This window comes from Pelodiscus sinensis, chromosome 23 (assembly GCF_049634645.1).
Source record: "Pelodiscus sinensis isolate JC-2024 chromosome 23, ASM4963464v1, whole genome shotgun sequence".
In the NCBI taxonomy this organism is placed as follows: Eukaryota; Metazoa; Chordata; order Testudines; family Trionychidae; genus Pelodiscus; species Pelodiscus sinensis.
The window spans coordinates 15,753,133-15,773,534 of record NC_134733.1 but is presented as its reverse complement, the minus strand read 5'-3'; the positions used below and the strand labels follow the sequence as shown (position 1 = coordinate 15,773,534).

At 44.4% G+C, this 20,402-nt stretch overlaps 1 protein-coding gene across 7 annotated transcripts in view; it reads right to left on the bottom strand.

Moving 5' to 3' along the window:
• TTLL10 (tubulin tyrosine ligase like 10) overlaps window positions 1–20,402 on the bottom strand; it is a 261,339-nt gene that overhangs the window by 38,573 nt on the left and 202,364 nt on the right. For 6 of the 7 annotated variants that reach the window (XM_075906186.1, XM_075906188.1, XM_075906190.1 and 3 more), the window contains 2 exons: window positions 19,385–20,052; window positions 1,006–1,174 (listed from right to left, as the gene is read on the bottom strand). In XM_075906186.1, coding sequence (XP_075762301.1) covers window positions 1,006–1,174; window positions 19,385–20,052 — 837 coding nt within the window. Of the gene's footprint in view, window positions 1–1,005; window positions 1,175–4,215; window positions 4,300–6,185; window positions 6,325–19,384; window positions 20,053–20,402 lie in introns of those variants that run through there. The other variant, XM_075906193.1, reaches the window with a different exon arrangement.

Sequence of the window (20,402 nt, the reverse complement as noted above, 5' to 3'; positions counted from 1 at the left end):
AATCTTTGTATTCATGCCCATCAGTGTGAAAAAAGCTATTTGCATATATATTTGCATGTATATGCAACCACACTTAAGTTGCGGCCCTTGGCATGTGCTGTGAATATCATTGTGGCCCTCGGGTCTTCCAAAGTTGAGTAGCCCTGCTCTAAGACAAGCTATTGCTAAACAGAAGTTATGGGCTTGGTGCTGAAGAGAGCAGTGAGAGCGGGTCTGAGGTGATTTCTACACTGGGAAGGTTCAGTGACAAAAGTGCTGTCATCGTGCAAGAGTTGCCAAAAGTGAAAACCAGTTAAACCAGTTTTTCTGTCTCCCATTGTCGACATTTCATGGTCACATTGCAAGCCTCCATCGACAGACAGAGCAAAGCCATGTGGGAAAGCATCCCACAGTGTTGTGTTGTGGGAAGACAGAGCTCCTGTGTGAGCTCTCATGCTAAGGAATGTCAAAGCAGCACAGCAGTCTCTCCAGCCATCACCTCTGCAGCTGCTCTCTGCCTGCTGCTGTGTTTCTAGCAGTGCAGAACAGGAACATTCTAATGGTTTGTTCTTTGTTTATTCCCAATACGGAGCAGTACATTCAGCTGTCAGACGCTTCTCAGAGCTTTGAGGTGGGGGGGCATGCCCACAGGGCAGCAGAGAACACAAAACACTGAGCACAGCCATCAGGGCAGGCATTGTGGGATACTGGAGGAAGCCAGTTCTCATGACAAAACGAACAGCAGAGTCCACCCTGGCCTCTTTGTTAACAATAAAGGGAGGGGAAAAGACAAAATTCTCTCTCGCGGTGGAAGTTTTTTGTCACCAAAACTGAGTGTTTTTCCTGACAAAAGTCACATCGCCATGTAAACACTCTCACTGGTTTGTCGCCAAAAGGCAGGTTTTGGGGACAAAACATGCCAGTGTAGAAGCCTTGTGTTACGCAGTTGGTCCAACCACACGAACATAATCCCTGCTGGTTTTACAATCTACAAATCTAAAAATCTGTGGGAGAAGAATAACTTACAGGCCAGCTCCATTAGCCCCGCCAATGTAAAAGAACGGCCCTGGACCCCGAGGCACCTCTCCCTTCTTGACTTCTGGCTGATCTACTTCAGGGTCTGTTGTACTATTTGTTGTATTCCCTTTGGACTTGGTTTCATCCACCAGCCCCACATCAGATGTGCTGGAAGCAGCTATAAGAATGAGAAAGAGGGAGACTTGAGTCAAGTTAGCAGAGTCTTGTCTATCAAAAGTACCAGCTCAGCAGAAGCCAGAAATGGAGAAGCGCATATGCTATTTGATCGTCTGGTCTATTCAATAGCAGGGCATGGTCTATAGATAGAGAAGGGATCAAATATTAAACTGATGTCAGGTATTTGGGAGTGATAACAAATCAAAACAACTGGAACCAGGGTGGAGAGTTATAGGAAAAACTTCTCCTACATCTGCACTCAGTGACAGCAACAGTTTTACAGGGTATCCCCAAGGATTAGAGTAGAGCCAAGGTTTTAGGATTTACACACTCTGCTGGGACTCAGCAGATCTGAATTCAATTCCTGGCTTTGCCACAGAATCCCTACTTGATTTTGAGCAAGTCAAGTCACCTGTTTGTGCCTCAGTTTCCCCATCTATAAAATGGGAAATGGCACCTCTCTAGTTCAGCTGGTGTTGCAAGAATAGATTTATTAACACTTGTTATAGAGATGGGCCATAACAAATGCCTATAAATAAATTATTCATACCAGAAATGCAGGACCATGGAGTTGGGCGGAGTTTTGCACAGGTTGGGAGCACAAACTAAGCCTCTCTATTACGACATGGACCCTTGCTAGGCTTTGAAGCAGATGTTCATGAGTCTGTTTGAAGCCTGTAGAATTTCACTGAGCATGCAGAAAGTGACAGGTCTGAGGCCCCGCTCTCAGTGACAGGCGTCCAGGAAATGGAACAGCACAAATTAATTGTGGTGACAGGACTGTAGGAGCTGCGTGGGTGGGAATGAGAAACATTCAGCCTGAGAAACATTCAGCCTGCTTCAGGCTGGTAACTAATCAGGTCAGGGCTTGCCATGGTTCTGGTACTTATTCTCAAATCCTAAGACTCAGATGCTGATGAACTGGCAGGGGAGAATAATGATGTTCAGAGCAAAGCTAATGAGCTCTGCCATTTAACCCCCTCTTCAAGGGCCACAATATGATTTCCTGGCAAGAGTGGCGAGGCTGGTCTCTTATACCACCAATCACTGGACCCAGTTCTAACCTTTGGCCTTTCTAGGAAGGATGGTCTTGTAGGTGAGACACTAGAATCTGACTCAGGAGAGCAAGGTTCCATTCTTGCCTCTGCTACATATTTTCTGTGTGACTCTGGGAAAGTTACTTACTTTCTCAGTGCCTCAGTTCTCCTTCTGTACAATTGGGATAATGATTTTTTTAACCCTTCCATTGTGTGTATTATCATTCTAGACTGCAAGGTCTGTGTAACAGGGACTGTCTCTTATTAGGTATCTAATACAGCACTGATTGGAATGGGCAGAACTGGGGGAATTCTGCAATTTCACTATGGCTCCACATGCAAGAGTTGCAGAATTCCCCCAGGACTAAATAGGGGCTTGATCTTAGCAGCGGCCTCTAATAATAGTACCAACAGATAATAATAACCTAGGGTGGGACAGTGCATTGAATAATTAGGAGATGCTGGGAAATAATACCCTGTCATTTCAGCTGCTCTACCTAAGACTGTTTGCTAGGTACTTCTCTGCACAGAACCGTGATGCCATGACAGTCTCCAAAACAGCTCACTCCTTGTTCTAGACCCCCTTCTGCCAGGCAACATAACAAAAGCAAAGACCTCTGATGCTCTGGGAACTTGGAGTCTCTTGGCATTACTCAGATAGCACCTGATCACATCCATGGGAATTTTGATATTGGTTTCAGTGGGATTCAGAGTGCAATCCTGTGTATTCCTCTGTGTACTGCTGTGTACTGTCACACCACTGATGTATGCCAGCTGAAGGTCTGATTCTAAGAGATTACAAAATTAAAACAATTGCAAACCGAATAAAGCTTTATATAAACGTACTGTGCCACTTGGAAGGTCTTCAGCCATATGAATGAATAGTCTAACTAACGTATAAAGCTGAGAGCCTAAATAAACTCACCAGTTTAGACAAAAAACCTTCCCCATTTTCTGGAATATGCAGTAGCTGAGAAATGACGGAACCCAGTTTCCAAATGCAGATGCCTTCATTTGGATGCACACCGCAGCAGTGAGGAAAGTAAATGCCCAGATGACATACCCCAGCAGTCATTTATCTCTCAGCATGGGATGCCTGTGATTGTGGATCCAATTTTCAAACCAAAGCGCCTCGAAAGTACTTTGAAAAACCACTTGGATAGAAACTATAAGTTATTGTTATTTTGGACTCTTGTGACAGGACCTTGTTACAAAAATCTGTAAGAGCAGAGTTTTCTACCAAAGGATTTCAACAAAAGATATCCCTCTGTGTTTATTATTTGCAGAAGTTAAGACACTGAGTTTTACATCTTTTAAATTGCACTCAGGCTATGTCTATACTACCAGGCTATTTTGAAATAATAACTCCCAACATAACCACCTCAAAATAAGTTTATTCCTCTTCACAAGGGCTATGTCTAGACTACACTGGTTTTTTTCGAAAAAAGTGGCCTTTTTTAAAAAAAAATTCACTTGCGTCTAGACTGCAGTCATGTTCTTTCGAAATTAAATCAAAAGAAGGTGGCAGTTTTTTCGACAGCAGTAAACCTCATTTTACGAGGAAGAATGCCTTTTTTTGAAGAGCTCTTTTAAAAAAAGGCGCTCTTGACTGCAAACAGGGCTTTTTCGAAAGAGAGAGTCCAGATGGTCTGGGTGCTCTCTTTCGAAAAAGTCTTGTGGATGTCTAGACTATCTCTTTCAAAAGAGGCTTTTTTGAAGGCTTGTAGTCTAGACATATGCAAGCAAGAGTTATGATTTTTGAAATAACATGCCTGTTATTTCAAAATAAGAGGCTTGGCACTGTGGATGCTGGCCTTGTTATTTCGAAATAAGGAGAGTTATTTTGAAATAACTCCCCAGTGTAGACAGACATGCCCTCGGATACTACTGTGCTGGGTGTCTTCTACGTGCATGTAACGATCTCACCATGTACGGTATTGTTGTTGTTATGCCACTAACAAGCCTAAAGAAAGAACAGAAGGAAGGAAAGGGAAGCATTGCCTACTGCATTGGTTCTTAACGCCCATGATTTTCAGCAATTCCTTTCTGAACATACACTTGAACTTGCAGCTTCCTAAACATGTGGAATCTGTGAATGAAGAAGAGAGAGATGAACCTGTTAATGCCAAATGTCACTTACCACCACTGACCCAGCATTATGGGGGCAATCCACGTCTGGTATCTTCCAGGGAGATTAGCCCCATAATTTAGATCAGGTGTGTTCAGATCTTAGGCTTGGGTTTTGTCCTTCTGCAGTACAGGATAACACCCTGCAGTCAAAGGCTTTGTCTACACTACAGGCTTTTTGCGCAAGAAGCTTTCTGCAAAAGAGATCTTCCGCAAAACTTCTTGCACAAAAGCATGTCCCCATCTCAAAAGCGCATCACAAAAGTGATGTGTTTTTGCACAACAGAGCATCCATACTGCATGGACGCTCTTGCGCAAGAAAGTTCTGATTACCATTCACAGAATGGCTATCAGAGCACCTGTGCTTTTTCCGATAGGGGCTTCTTGTGCAAGAAACCCCTGTTGAGTGTCCACACACACCTTTTTGTGCAAGAACTCTTGTGCAAAAAGGAGTTATTCCTTGTAGAAAGAGGTATACCTATACTGCAAAAAGCTCTCTGTTCTGCCGTTTTACTGTACATTTTCTTGCGCAAAACCCCTGTAGTGTAGACATAGCCAAAATATTCACATCTATAACCCCCAGGCACAGCAACAGGGTAAGTTTATTGTCCAAGAATGCAATTAACAGCACCCCCTTGTTCCTGCTGCTGCAGTGAGTGGCTAGGCACAGAAAGGGGTGGTGGTCAGAGACAGCAAGGAAAAGCAAGCAAGGAATTCAGTAGCCAGAGACAATACAATGGGATAGACTGAAATGAGCACTTGCCCTGTCACAGGTGTGGCCCAGAGACACAGGCTGGAATTAGTCCCTCTCCTTACTTGATTGAATGGCATTTACAGGAACAAGGAATGATTGGTGTGAATGAAGAGTTTCAAAATGAAGGCCACTGGGAATTATTCCAGAGCCAGAACTGATTAAATCCTGGGTAAAGGGTTTGAGATTAGGATTGGGATTCTTTCATTCTCTGTTCTGTCAGGTGTGCACAGCACCAGGTCAGCGCTGCAAGGCCTCCAATATGCTGGGGTCCTCAAAGAACTGGGAAGACCACAAAGGGAATGTTGGGCCAAGCGCTTGCCTCCGAAGGCAGAAGAGCTCAGTGCTCACCCCAGCCCTGGGTTCATACTGTTTGTTTCAGGGTGCTGGGGGGAGGGCTTGCCTCTCCCAGCCCTACTTTCACCCACTACCCCTGTTTGTAGCACATGTAGGACTTAATTCTGCCACGGTGCAGAACATACATACTCACAAAAAAATAAAAATAAAAACTGTGCAGTGAGGGATGAGCTGTTCACCTCAGCCCTGACACCCCACAAAAGTAATCCATGAAGAGGCCAATGCTTGCCTCAGGCCCCTTGTGACAAGAGTGATGTGGGACATTTGAAGTGCAGGAACAATGAGCATGTTTCTATAGAGAGCCTTTTGTCCCATCAGCAGCTTTCAGGTATCTCTCACTGGTATGTGACCTGCTATGCTGAGCCACCAAGGATATGAGTTGTTACATTTCCCAGCTGCATGGCCTTGACTCCTTAGCCCAAACCTTGGCCTTTAAAATCCCTAATGAGTTGACCCAGAGGGCAGGCATCACTAGAGCCCTGCAAACCCACAGGGATCCTCTTTATATCCCCAGGTATCCGTATTTGCAGATGTGGATGCAGATAACCACGGTTCATTGTTGCAGATGAGGAGACCAATTTTGTATCTGTGCACACAGATGGAAAAGATAAGAGGGAACATTGTTCAGCTATACTACTGAAAAAACACCATGGTAAATCAAGAATCAAGCCCTATGTGTTTCATCTGCAAAGCACCTGTAGCACTATATTCTGAAGCAATGAATATTCCATTTCTCCTACCTGAAAAGTATAGGGGCCTTTTGATTGTTAAGAAGGGTGGGAAGCATAGCCATTTTTTCTTGCAGACATTTTTTGTTAAGGTAATAGATGGAGCATCTGCATCTTGCCCTGAAGCCATAACATCTAAAAGCTGGGCTCAGTGATCATAATGTTAATGTGATGTCATCTGTGACTCTTACGCCGATTAACTGCTTGTGATCTGATGAAGACAGATGGGAAGAGATGGGTAGGTGAATAATAACCCTGAAAGGTTCTTCTTGATATGTCCAGATCTCCAATTATAGAAAAGGATCTCTAAGACTCAGTCTGCATGCAGATTATGTACCAGTACGAATATGTCACTAAGGGGCTGGGATTTTTAAGCAATATGATGGGGACTAACTTAGCTACAGCTACTCAAGAGAGAGATTTTGGAGTCATTGTGGATACTTCTCTGAACACATCCACTCAGTGTGCAGCGGCAGTCAAAAAAGCAAATAGAATGTTAGGAGTCATTAAAAAAGGGATAGCGAATAAAACAGAATATCTTATTGCCTCTATAGAAAAACATGGTACACCCATATCTTGAATACTGCATACAGATGTGGTCACTTCATCTCAAAAAAGATATATTAGCATTGGAAAAGGTTCAGAAAAGGGCAACAAAAATTATTAGGGGTTTAGAACAGGTCCCATATGAAGAGAGATTAAAAAGACTTGGCCTTTTCAGCTTAGAAAAGAGGAGACTAAGAGGGATATGATAGAAGTCTATAAAATAATGACTGGTGTGAAAAAAGTGAATAAGGAAAAGTTATTTACTTATTCCCACAATAAAAGAACTAGGGGTCACCAAAATAAATTAATAATCTGCAGGTTTAAAACAAGCAAAAGGAAGTTTTTCTTTACTCAGCACACAGTCAACCCATGGAACTCCTTGCCAGAGGATTTCGTGAAGGCTAGAACTTTTAACAGGGTTCAAAAAAGAGCTAGATAGATTCATGGAGGTTAGGTTCATCAATGACTATTAGCCAGGATAAATAGAAATGGTATCCCTAGCTTCTGTTTCTCTGGAGGTGGGTGACAGGGAAGGGATCACACGAGGTTTACCTGTTGTGATCCCTCCCTCTGGGGCATCTGTTGAGGCCACTGTCATCAGACAGGATACTGTGCTAGATGGACCTTTGGTCTGACCCAGTATGGATGTTCTTATGCTCTTATATTAATATAGTTATACTAGTATGACCCCTTGAGTGAAATCAGGTATTCTTGTATAAAAATGACTTATACCAGTATAGCTTCCATTCCAGCATGGGAATAAGCTAGCACAGGGAGAAAATGTTTATACCAATAAAGCTGTGGCCATGTGTTGTGGGCAGGTTTGTATAACTTTAACAACACCAGTACAGTTAAAATGTGACACAGCAGAAAGTCCAAATGCCACATTACCATACTGTCATGGTCAACAGCAGAAAGTCCAAATGCCACATTACCATACTGTCGTGGTCAACAACAACAAAAAAATCAACCAACTTGAACATGAACTAATAACTTTTCAGGGGACAATTCCTATCTGATTAACCTTCACCTTGTATAAACACATCTCAGAGGGGTAGCTGTATTAGTCTGTATCTGTAAAAACAGCATGTTATATGCCAGTACCATTTGCTCTCCATGCATCTGAGAAGTGGTTTGGATTCACCAAAGCTGATGCCCAAATAAATCTGTGAAGTCTTTAAGATGCCACAGACTCCTTCTTGTGTAAACACACTCTCTGAAACAAAGTTGCACAAGAAGCGACTTCAGGGAAAGCAATTAATTGACTGAAGGGAATTAATTGGCTCAGGACTTGGATCCTTTCACCTCTGGGGAGGCTAGTTTGAATCTTGACCAGGCCTATGAAGTCCAAAGGCCTCCCCCCAGGGGGGTCTGTTAGATGTGAAAAAGTTGTGAGCCTCTGTTCAGTACCATTCCCAGTGCCTAGGGTCCCCATCATAAAAAGCCACCACTGGATTTGTCTCTCATCTCCACTGTCTCAGCAGAAAAGACCAAGTGAATGGGCCATGGAGGCTGAAGTTCATATGAACAAACAAGTTAGTATCAAAATAGAGAGGTGTCTGAACTGGACTTACCGAAATTATGAGTTGTTGGGATCTAAGCCCTGGTCTACACTAGGGAGTTATTTTGAAATAACCCCCCTTATTTTGAAATAGTAAGTGGAATGTCCGCATTACCAAGTCCGTTATTTGGTTAGTTCAAAATCTGTGCTCCTGCTTTCCTCAGGGAATAAGCTTATTTTGAAATAATTATTTCTGGAGTTATTGTGAATTTAGTTATTTCAAAACAATTTCCATGCCCTAGAGTGGGTGGGGGAACTTTTTTGGGTGGGGACGGACACTGACCCGCAGAAAAATCAGTTGGGTGCCGCACGCAAGGGAGAAGCAAAACAAAAAGCCTCTCACTGAGGTGACTCTCAACTGAGAAGGAGAGACATTCTCCACATTCCCCTCAGAGCCTTGGAGGGCCCAGGCTAGTGTGCTCCAGCCCTATGGAGGGACAGTGGCGGGGTGGGGGGAGGGTTCCTCAATGCTGGGGGGAGCCCCAAGCCTCAGGGGGCAGGAGGGCTGCATCCAGCCCCCGGGCCTTAGGTTCCCCACCCCTGCTCTGAAGTGTTCTGAGGACTTTGGGGCCAGTTATAAAGTTTGGTTCTGAACTGAGAGAGGAACTTGTGTCCTCGCTATACTCTGGTGAACATAAGAACGGCCACACTGAGTCAGACCAAAGTTCCATCTAGCCCAGTATCCTGTCCTCCAACAGTGGCCAATGCCAGGTGCCCCAGAGAAAATGAACAGAACAGAATCGTCAAGTGATCCCTCCTCTGTCATCCATTCCCAGCTTCTGGCAAAGTGTTTTTCATTTATCTCTGTCCAAACCCTGCCCTGGACACCCAGACTCTGTTTATTTTTGCTGTCTAAAGAGCATCAGGGTCTTACTGCCTTCACTGCAGCTGGCTCTCTCCCACCCCATTGATGATGGCGCTAGGAATGCTTGGGGGGGGGGCTGCCAGCCCCCGTGTCTTGAAGTGGTTTCCCTCCTATATAGGGTTTAGAGTTTGGTTCAGTGGCTCTCAGTACCGCCACTATACAAACTGCTCCAGCCCCTCAGCTCCTTCCACCAGATTCCTTTTCACAGAGTTTCAAAAAGTCGAGACCCCTGTTCTGTTCTCAGACGAGGTGTCCGCTCATCCTCCCTGCTCTCTTCTTGCTTCCAAAACATGGGCCATCAAATATAAAAGGCCTGCATTCAGAGGGACTGAGAATTGGCCACTCTGATTCTGCTGAAGTCCTGTGTGCTCGCTGCCTTTGAAAATCAGAGCCAAGGAATGAAAAATAAAAATCCAAAGAGAGATTCTCTCAGATCATTTATTTGAAAGCTGCCACTTGAAAGGCTTTCTGCCACATGCAGAGTTACATAATCTATCTATGAATAATTCCCTCAGCTATCTACATCAGTCAGACCAGGCCTAGAAGCTGAGAATTGGGTTAAATGCCTGGGGGGTGATGCATCGAAGCTGGGGGCACCCGTCACGATGTTGTTTTGTTAAGAATTTCACAGCTTAATCCAGAGAGAAATTGTGATGGGGGAAAGGACTGACTGTGTTTACAAGGTAGACAATAATTACTATGACTCTAGCTACAATCACACAATATCACCTTATAGTGGAACTCGTGATATCAGATACCCTAATGATGCTAATCTGTTGGGGGGAGGGGGCGGGAACCTATGGTAGTTTTGCTATTGACTTCAATGGGGCCTAGATTTCTCCCTTTGAGAGCTATCCACGCTTTTACGTCTGTGTTTTAAAGGATCAGTTTACAGAAGGATCTCTAATGAATATGCTTTCACCATGACGAGAATAGATTGTAATGGGCCAGAGAGAGAAATACCACAAAGCACAGTCAACCTGTGGAACTTGTTGCTAGGGGACATTGTGAAGGCCAAAAATATAATGGGTTTTAAAAAAATGAGAAAGTTCATGGAGGCTAGGTTCACCAATGGCTGTTATCCAAGACATTCAGGTGTGTAACCACATGCTCTGTGTGTCCCTAGCCTCTGACTGCCAGAAGCTGGGAGTGAATGACAGGGGATGGATCACTCAGTGATTGCCTGTTGGATCCCTCTGAAGCACCTGGCTTAGGATGTGAGGCTTGGCGGGCCTTTGTCCTGACCCAATACAGCTGTTCTTATGTTCTTAGAACGCCCCCCGGGGACCTACTGCTCCTAAACTCTTCTCCAAACCACTCCATGCTCTGCTCTGATTTGGTATTTTTATGACTTTTTCTTGCGGGGTTGCCTCCTTCTTGCCAAAAGTTCTCCTGTTTGCCCCCCATCCCTTGCATTTCCCAGGAGAACTTGTTCTAGCCCCATCAAGAGGTTAATGGCAAACGTTTGGTTATCCTAATTATATGCTAATTATATGCTGCTATTCTATTGCATTTTTCATCTGGAAAGCCCCAATCACTTTGTCGGCCTTCGTTAATTAAACCTTGTATGCCCTCTGGGTGAGGTAGGGAAGGGTTATTCCTATTTCACAGATGAGGAAACAGGTTGAGAGAGATGTTTTATCCTAGATTACAGAGTGAGTCATGAGCAGAGCCAGGCACAGAATCCTGATTTACGCTCTCCTGTTCTATCCATTCCACCACACACTCCCCATCTAGCTGCATTAACAGGGTCTGATGCTGCACTGGTGCTCTTGGCCCCTTCAGCTCTGTTCCATGTGGAAATGTGACCCTGTTTGTCTCGTGCACCGAAGCACCTGGGCCTCACATTCCAGTCTGTTGAAGTGAGACATTACATCATCCAGTAGCCATTTGGTACATATGTGGGAGGAGAAAGGGAGGAAAGGGTACAGAGGAGCTTTGGCATTTACTAGCAGTTAAAATCCAGCTGCTGGAAGATGTTGCTCACCGGTGTGGGATTTCCTGATGTGTTGGATACCTGTGAAAGTAACTTGGATTCCATGTCTTTTGGATTCTCTGCCCTAAGAGCATTCTACATTTTGGTGGCTCTCTCATTCCTTCCTCCTCATCTTCGTTTTCTCCACCCACAGCCCACTGACGGGAAAGGTGCATCCACCCTGACAGCTCCTTCACCCTCCTTTTTCTCCCTCTTCTCCCACAACTGCACAACTTCACACACTGCTGACCGGTTACATTATGACATCATCCACCTTCTTCTTGCCTCCTTTTCATCACCCATCCGCCACACATTTGCACGCTGCAACCCCATTGGTTACAATAAGTCAGCAAGTCGAGAGGTATAAACTATGGTTATTACAGCTGCAGCAGTTTTTTCACTGCCCATGCAGAGCGACATTTGAGATTCTGTCACCCAAAAAATTCCTGGACCATGAAATGGCCCAGAGTGAAAAAGGGAAAATGCTCGTGAATAGAGCCCTGTGCAGGTACAGAATTTTGTATCTGCATCTGTATTTGCAAAAATGAGCTGCGGCTAACTGCATCCACATCCATGGCTGTACATACCCATGGATATAAAGTGGATATCTGCGGATTTGCAGGGCTCTACCCATGCAGAAGTTTTTGTCACATTTACGCAGTTCCAATCTATAGAAAATTACAAATTAATGTACAGGTTGAACCTCTCTAGTCCAGCATTCTCTGGTCTGACAATGTCAGTGGACCAGCATCATTTTAGCTAGCCAGATATCTACTTATCATAGGTGTGGCCAAGTTTCCCAGGGTCCCATAAAGTTTGTTTACAGCCACCAAGCCTGGTTCTCAGTGTTCCATGCTGTTATTTGGCTCTAATTTACCCTTAAATGTCTTCTAAGAGACCACTAAGCAGTGGTAGTGTTGGTCATGCTGCTAGACAAAATTGACCTCCTGCAGTCTGGCAAATTCTCTGGTTTGGCACCAGTCAGGTCCTGCGGGTGCCAGACTAGAGAGATTCAACCTGTATGTGAAAAAGTTATTTTGAGTAAAAGGCCCTGAATATAACTTTTCAACTTCTTGCAATATCAAGTGGAACATGGTTACTTTCCAATAAATTAATTGTGCATTATTGGACTACAAAGTTCATGATGGTACTTAGGACAATATAATCAGTGTCTTGTCAATATTGAAGCAAAATGCAGGACAATGTAGCACTTTAAAGACTAATAAACCATCTTGTTAGTCTTTAAAGTGCTACATTGTCCTGCATTTTGCTTCAACTACCCCAGACTAACACGGCTACATTTCTATCACTATTTGTCAATATTGGAAACAGTGGCTAAAGAATGACAAAGCTCTTAGACAAATAAGATTTCACATGATCAATCAATCACATTATGATGCATTTTTAATTGAAAGAAGAAATGATTTTGTGAAAAGGTTATACTAATGAAGTTTCCAATTACCAAACTAGACAGAAAATTTTCAGCCAATATCATGGTATGGCTGAGTGTACACTGCTTATGTTCATCATAAAGCATAAGGTGTTTGTCTGTATTGTTTCCCTTTAAATTATTTCTGATGATTCAGGAGGCCAAAGGTCATGTGCCTTCAAACAACAATAGAACTGCTATGGTTCATCGATTAAATCTAACTTGCATTGAAGTCAATGGAAAAATTCCAGTTGACATTAAAGGAAGTTGGATAAAATTCTGTGTAATTGGCACTTCCTGAAATGTGTTGTTAATGGGGATGGGCAAACTCATCTGGCCAAATTTCAAACTCTCTTGTTCATGGTGTGATGGAAAGTTCATCTTGATCTCAGGGGTTCATGTTTTTCTATGAACAAAGGAGCAGAAAAGAGAGGAAGAAAAACATGTTATGGAAAAAGTCAAACTGAGAATTGGGCAGAATAAACATGAATTTCAGAGGGCCAGATTCTGTATGAGGGCAACACCACTGAAACAAATTGTATCAATTTACACCAACCCAGGATCTGATCATACCAGAGCAAAAGAACAGAGAGACATAGTTCCACCCCATGCAAGCCAGAAGCAAAACTCCTAGGCTTTGTCTACACTATGACTTTTTCTGCAAGAGGCAATGCAAATGAAGCGAGGATTAGTATTTTCTCGTGCTTCATTTGCGTACTCTCTTTCGTTCCGTTTTTGCGCTAGGGGTTTTTGCCCTAAAACAGGCAGTGTGGCCGTGACTGTTTTGCGCAAAAACCCCTTTTTCTGCAAGATCCTTATGCCTCTCTGGGACAGGCATAAGGATCTTGTGGGAAAAGGGGGTTTTGTGTAAAATGGCCACAGCCCCACTTCCTGTTTTAGCGCGCAAACCCCCAGCACAAAAACAGAACGAAAGAGAGTACGCAAATGAAGCATGAGAAAATGCTAATCTTCGCTTCATTTGCATTGCCTCTTGCGGAAAAAGTCATAGTGTAGACATTAGCCCCAGGCTATGGCTACACAGCAGCATTATTTCGGAATAACTGATGTTATTCAGAAATAACATAGTTTGCGTCTACATAAAGTCGAAATAGTGTTGAGCTGGAGTACTGCTTACTCTGACTTCTGTAACCCTCATTGTACAAGGAGTAAGGGAAGTCGGGGGAAATAGCCCTCTCTCTTGAAATAACTGCTGTGTAGACAGCACCAAAGGTCAAAATAAGCTGTTTCAATTTAAACTACGCAATTAGTGTAGCTCCAGTTGCGTAGCTTATTTCAAGTTTAGCCCTTTTGTGTAGATCTGCTCCCAGTGGAAGCAGGATTGGGCCCAAAGTAAAAAACGGAGCAGGAAGCAGGCAGACCTCTGGCGACACTAGGTTCTCTGTTCTTCTGTGTTCTCTTTTCTATATTGTTTATGGGTTATGGCGAAATCCTAATTCCAATAAAGTCAATAGCTGTTTGACATTGACTTTTATGAGGCCAAGATTTTGCTCAGTGAAATATTCTTTAAGTATTTGCATGCGTTATGATGTTCTTTTCACAGATTCTACCTAAATGTTCAATGCAGTCCACAATGTACTGTGTTGAGGGTTATTTTATTACTGGTTTCCTGCCACCTTCTCCCTCTTAGCAAAGAGTGTTAGTTCCTCAACATACAGGAAGTTGATTGTAAACTCTATGGGGTAGGGACTATCTTTTTTTATTTACTTAGTTGTGTGGTTGGCTTATAGAGTGCCAGCTGCCATGGGACACTGACCCTGGACTGGGATTATAATAACAGTACAGAATGCGTTTCCTGGCTTTCTGCCTCAAACTCTCTTCTTGTTTTTCGCTTTAAAAAAATAATAATTTCATTTTATTTTTCAAAAATACAAACACACGCGCAAGAACAAAACACAACACTATACAAAAACACTGCAACACACGGCCTGCAGGACACTCTCTGAATTTAGAGACTCCTGACATGTGAACCGTCTTCTTCTTTAGTGAAGCAAATAAAACTGTGTCCACGGGGATTAAGTTTAGTCCTACAATTAGTTCTATGAAGCTGATATGAAGTCATCGCCAGCACCTACTCTCATGGCCAGGCTATCTATAGATTTAAACAGTGGAGTCGGAGAGGGGAGGAAGGGAACATGTTTTCTCCAGCTTTTTCATTATTTTAAGCTTGTAAAACCAGATACTGGGATATGAGCATATAATGGCTGTAAGGTTACAGCTCAGTGATGGGCAGCCTAGGCTTGTGAGGGCCACATGAATGGCCCCCCTTCATCTCAGTGGGCCCCGAGATTGTCGGAACTAAGCCAGCTAGTTTTGCTACCTGATCTTGCGTACCTAGAATTTGGGGGTTGTGCCGACTGAACCGTAGCAGCACTTTGATTGGATGCAGAGGGAGCACACGGCTCCCATAATGTTGTGTGCAATCAACATGGACCTCATTTCATGTGCCCTGGCTTTACATGCCTGTCATTTTAGTAACATCGGTAAGAAAAAAAAACGTATGGAAGAAAACGAGCAGAATCTGGCAACCCTGCGCACGGGCAACAGTAAACAAAATATCTCACAGGCTGCACAAAGAATCCCAACTGGTTGCATTCAGCCTTCGAGCTGCACGTTGCTCACCACTGTTATAGCTCCCCCTTGTTGCTAAGCATGTCCTGATGGCATTTCACTATAGTCTATGTGGAGCTTGCCGTACCTACCTCTTGGAAATCGCACGCTCCCTGGCGACCAGAGAAAGGAAGCTTTCTTTACATTGGTGTGTGCAAGTACGAGCTCAAGTACTGAAGCCTAAGAATGTGCCGTGAGGTAAGGAAGGTGATGAACAGAGACGTAAGGACCTGAGAGAGATGGATCAGGCAATGTTACCCGAGGAGCCCTGTGTGGCTAGAGAATGTATATATGCGGGTGCAAATCGGTATCCGCGGCAACTGCTGCTCTCAGGGGCTAACCCCCTGCACTGGCAGCATCTCCAGCATGGCTGTACCACAAGCACCGGCAGCTGCCCCTGGTTGGGCAGTGGGCGGGGCTGAGGGTGATACAGCCTCGCCAGAGGTGCTGTCAGTATAGGTCTCTAGCTCCTGGAAGCATCAGCTTTTGCCACTGCAGTGCCTGGTACAGCCCAGCAACTCCATGGGGCTCTATTCATCTGACCCTCCCCCTCTTTAATGTGTCTCTGAGGGGTGGCTGTGTGAGTCCGTTTCCATAAAAAACAACAAAGAATCCTGTGGCACCTTAAAGGCTGAGGTTTATTTGGACATCAGCTTCCATGGATCAAAACCACTTTGCCAGATGCACCCGCAATATACATTTTCTATCCACACAGGTAGATCTGCCAATGCGCTTTTGACAAAAGCTGATGCCCAAACAAACCTGTTTGTCTTTAAGGAGCCACAGGACTCCTTGTTGTCATTAGTGGATTTATCCTCACCACACCTCTGTGAGAGAGGGCAGTGTGGCTGTCCTCATTTTACAATGGAGACCTGGGGGCTAGAGAGGTTAAAGGGATTTCCCCAAGGCCATTCAGGAAGTCGGTGGCATCTTCTCTCTTTTCGGTTAAGTAGCAGGCTAGCTAGCTTTCTCACCATCTATGTGGGGAAGGTAGCTTGAGCAGCAGAGGTGGGTGGAGCATGACTGGTAGCCAGGATCAGGAGCAGGGTGAGTGGAAACTTTATTAGCAGGAGTGATATGGGGAACTCATCAGCAGTGCGGATGCGGAGAGCGAACGATGTTCACTGCGCAGTGCATCGGGTTTCACAGCTAGTTGCAGTGGCTCACAGCACAGAAGCTGCTTGCACCTCTCCAGTGCAGTGAGTTGCAGTTTCATAGCACTATTGCTGTCACACTTTGACATGGGAATCTACATATTTATGGGTCTATTTTTAACGTTCAGTTATTCGCTCCGCTCTCTCTCTCTCGAGAGCTGTTTGCGCTTTTATCATCCCCCGCCTTGCTAAGAAATTAACCAATTTTACACAGTCCCTGAGACATAAACTCATGAAATAAACTGCAGCGATTGAAGTGTTGATAAGAGACTTTTCCATTCGTCTGAACATGTACTTGTCTCTCTTTAATAGTGGGCGATTCCATAATTACACAGAGAAAGAAGATCAAAGTGCCCCTCCCCCAGGTCTCTGGATAAAGATTACAGATGAACTTTCCTTTTCTTTGAATCTTTTGACACTAATGTTTATGAAGCATAAGTTCCTTTACCTTTCATTTATTTGCGTGTTTTGCACCTCTGGATGGCTAATTATTAAAGAGGATAGTTAAACAGCTCCTCCAGCCTACCGAAGATATTAATTAAAAACCCATCTATTGCACAGAAGCCAAATTCAGGTCTTCTGTTCCCTTGTACAGCTCCACTAGAATCAAAATACCAAAAGAGTCTTCTGAATTGCGCCTTGCAAATCTTCAAGGGCGTTTCTCTGCATGCACAGAATCCATATTTCTGTATCTAAAATGGTACTTTTGCCCGCAGTTACCACTTTAACACAAAAACAAATACTTGCACAAATTTTGTGTACAGTTTAGGAGGCCTGAAAGTGTCTATTGTATTGCTAATACTGGCACATGAGAAACTGAGGCACAGAGAGGTTAAAGTCTTTGTTCGGTGTCCTAGAGTGGTAGTGCAGGGACTAGAACCTGCATCTCTTACTCCCCTGCATTAGAACCTCATTCAGAGCCCACTGAAAGTCAGTAGAAAGACATCCATTGACTGCAATGGGTTTTGTATCAGGCCCTTCCTCCTTTAAGCATTGGACCACTACGGTGATCCTGGTGCATTCAGGCACGCTCCCCTGAGAGATACATGCAGGAAAATCACTATTGAAGAAGGAAAAACAAAATCCCAGTTGATGTTTCGGCGTCCTCTGCATCATGTCAGCTCCACGGTACAGAACAAGGGGTGTCAGAGTAGGGGGCAACACCAGAATGGGGCTAGTCATTTGCTCTACCCAACCTGTCTCGACACTGGCCTTCCCAGAAAGAAACACCAATGAAGTGTCACCTTCAGGGCCTCCTGGCAGTGAGCAGTGCTGGCTGGCTGACACACTGAACTATACACTCAGAGATGAGTTGACTCTCCTGTAACATACCTCTTCTTTTGGCCCTTCTTCCTATTGGACTAAGAGTCAGTGGGACAGATTCAAAGGAGATATGTAGGAGGGAAAGATACTTGTCATCTAAGTGGGAGTGAAGACTACTGGGGCCTAACAGGGAGTAATTGGGCCTACTAAATTACTCCACCTGAGCACATTGTTAGACTCCTCTCTAAATTTGGTTCATTGTTTTAATTGGGAATCGTGGTCACTCAGAGCCAGATTTTTAAAGGTATTTTAAGTGCTTGAGGGAATTTTCAAAAGTATCTAGGCCCCTAAAACTGTCTGTCAAGAGGAGGGCCTTATGTAAGCATCTCATAACAAACCAAGGACACATACACAATGCCACAACTCGGTACGCTATTAAATTTATTATTAGGAGAAATGAAAAAGCACCAGAAGTTGCCAACATAGTGTCTGCCTTTTCAACTTTCATATAAAGGGCAGTCTAACAGATTGCTCTCAAAATGTGGGACAAGTGCCTAAACCTACCGAAATTCTTATTCGTTCTGTCTAACTTGCCTACTCATCTTTCTTAAAGATCAAAATATTCTTGAAGCTTACCTCGTTATTAAAATGTTTCCCTTTGAAATGAGCTAATATACATTTTACTATCAATGCATCAATGTGATTTTAACAATGAAAATGTCAGAAGATAAACCTGATTATTGTTTTTATCACAGAGAATTTTGTGGCATTTCAGCCAAATTGCCTATTAAGGAAGAGATTTATTTTTTCTTCATCTAAATTTCATGCTAATGAAAAGGTTATTTTTCTCTCCATGTTTCTAATTTGTGGCTTAAAAGCTTAATTCAAACTATTTTAACTTCACTAGGGCCTGGTTTCTACTAAAGCAGAAAGTTGGCTTAAGATACGCAACTCCAGCTATGTTAATTATGTAGTTGGAGTTGAGTATCTTACATCGCCATCCACACAGCAGGAAGTTGACAGGAGCAAATGCTCTCATCAGCTTCCCTGACTCCTCACAGAAGCAGGAATACCAGTGCTGCCAGGGGCACCCTCAGAGTTTGATTTAGCGAATCTGTATTAGACCCGCTAAATCGAACCCCAAAAGATTGACCACAGAGTGTCAATCTTTCATGTAGTGTACAGGGCCGGACCGAGGCATTCTGGCGCCCCGGGCATGGGCATGTGGTGCCGCCCCTGGGCACACGGTGCATGTGCGGGCCTGCCCGTGGGGAGCGGGCCCACCCCCCTAGGGTGCGCAGGTCCGCTCCCGGGGCACACAGCGCATGTGCGGCCTGGTTGTGGCTGCTGGCGCGTGCGCCGGGCCATGTAGGGCGCCGCGGCTATGGGGGGAAGGGTGCTGCTGGCCAGTGCCACGGGGCCGGTGCTGCGGGAACCGTGCGCCCCTTACAGCTGCCGTTAGGTGCTCCCCATCAGTTGGCGCCCTGGGCAGCTGCCCGGCTCACCCATGCCTCCGTCCGGCCCTGGTAGTGTAGACATGGCCTAGATGTTTGCCATTGATAGTAAATGCTAACTTAATTTGTTATAAAGGCAAGAGACGTGCCCATGTTTCCACAGTGTTGTCAATAAGACACAACAATTGCACACAAAACGGTTGCAGCCACATATAGCTTACGGGCCAGATCTTTAGCTGATGTAAATTGCTGCAACTCTATTGACACTTACATCAACTGAGGCTGTGCCTTGATGACTAGATATTGACATTTAGAAGCCAAGGCCCCAAGATTCACCTGTATCAGCTGATGATGATCCAACCAGCTGCTCATCTCCTCCTTTTGTCATTGATTTGGCTCCCTTTTTCCTCTTGCTAGTTGCTAATGCCTTCTTGGAGTTTAATTTGGAGCTTGAAGGGGCATTTGGGGCTATTATGCCAGAATCATGGGCAGTCTGGGAAAGGTTGAGATCGCTACTGTTTGCTTGGCTGACCTTAGATGCTGCTTTTGCTCCTGTCTTTGGTTCTTCGGCTTTTTCAGAATCTTTATCCTGACCCAAATTTCCATCTGGAGATGCACGATTACTGCTTTCCAAGTCCAGCTTAGTAAGGTCAGTCTGCAGCAGCAAGCTGACTGGTGACAGTCCTCTGGTTTTATTAGCGTCTGTATCTAACCTCCTTTCTACTTCCTCCTTTTTGGTAATATTAGACCCAGTCCTTGAGATGCCCTGTAAATCCACAGCAACCCTTTGGATGCTCTCACTCAATCTGGTTCTGCTCATAATGTCCTGAGCTGTGCCTTGGGATCTGGGAGTTGTCTCTTCATTTTTTAGTGGCATTTCACCTTCCTTTCCCAGGCCACCTCCTTCATCTTCAGCAGATTTCTGTTGTTCTGCCTCAGGATTGAAGACAGACTTCTTTCCGGGAAGCTCTCTAACGGAAGCCCACTTGTGTTCTGGGCAATGGCTGTGAAGACAATAAATGAGACCTTTTATTGGGCACTGACACCACATAGTCATCAGGAAGTAGAATAACCTTAGGCCATGTCTTCACTAAGTGGAAGGTCGACGCTGCCACAATCGATCTTGTAGAGTTTGATTTAGTGGCTCTAGTAAAGACCCGCTAAATTGAACTCAGAGGGCACCCACATTGGTGGCTGGTACTCCTGCCCCTGCAAGGAGTAAGGAAAACTAATGGGAGTGTTTGTTCCCATCAGGCTCCTGCTGTGGGGACAACGGGGAAACTCTAAACAAGGTACATTGTCTCCAGCTGCATAATTAATGTAGCTGGAGTTGCATATCTTGATTCGACTTTCC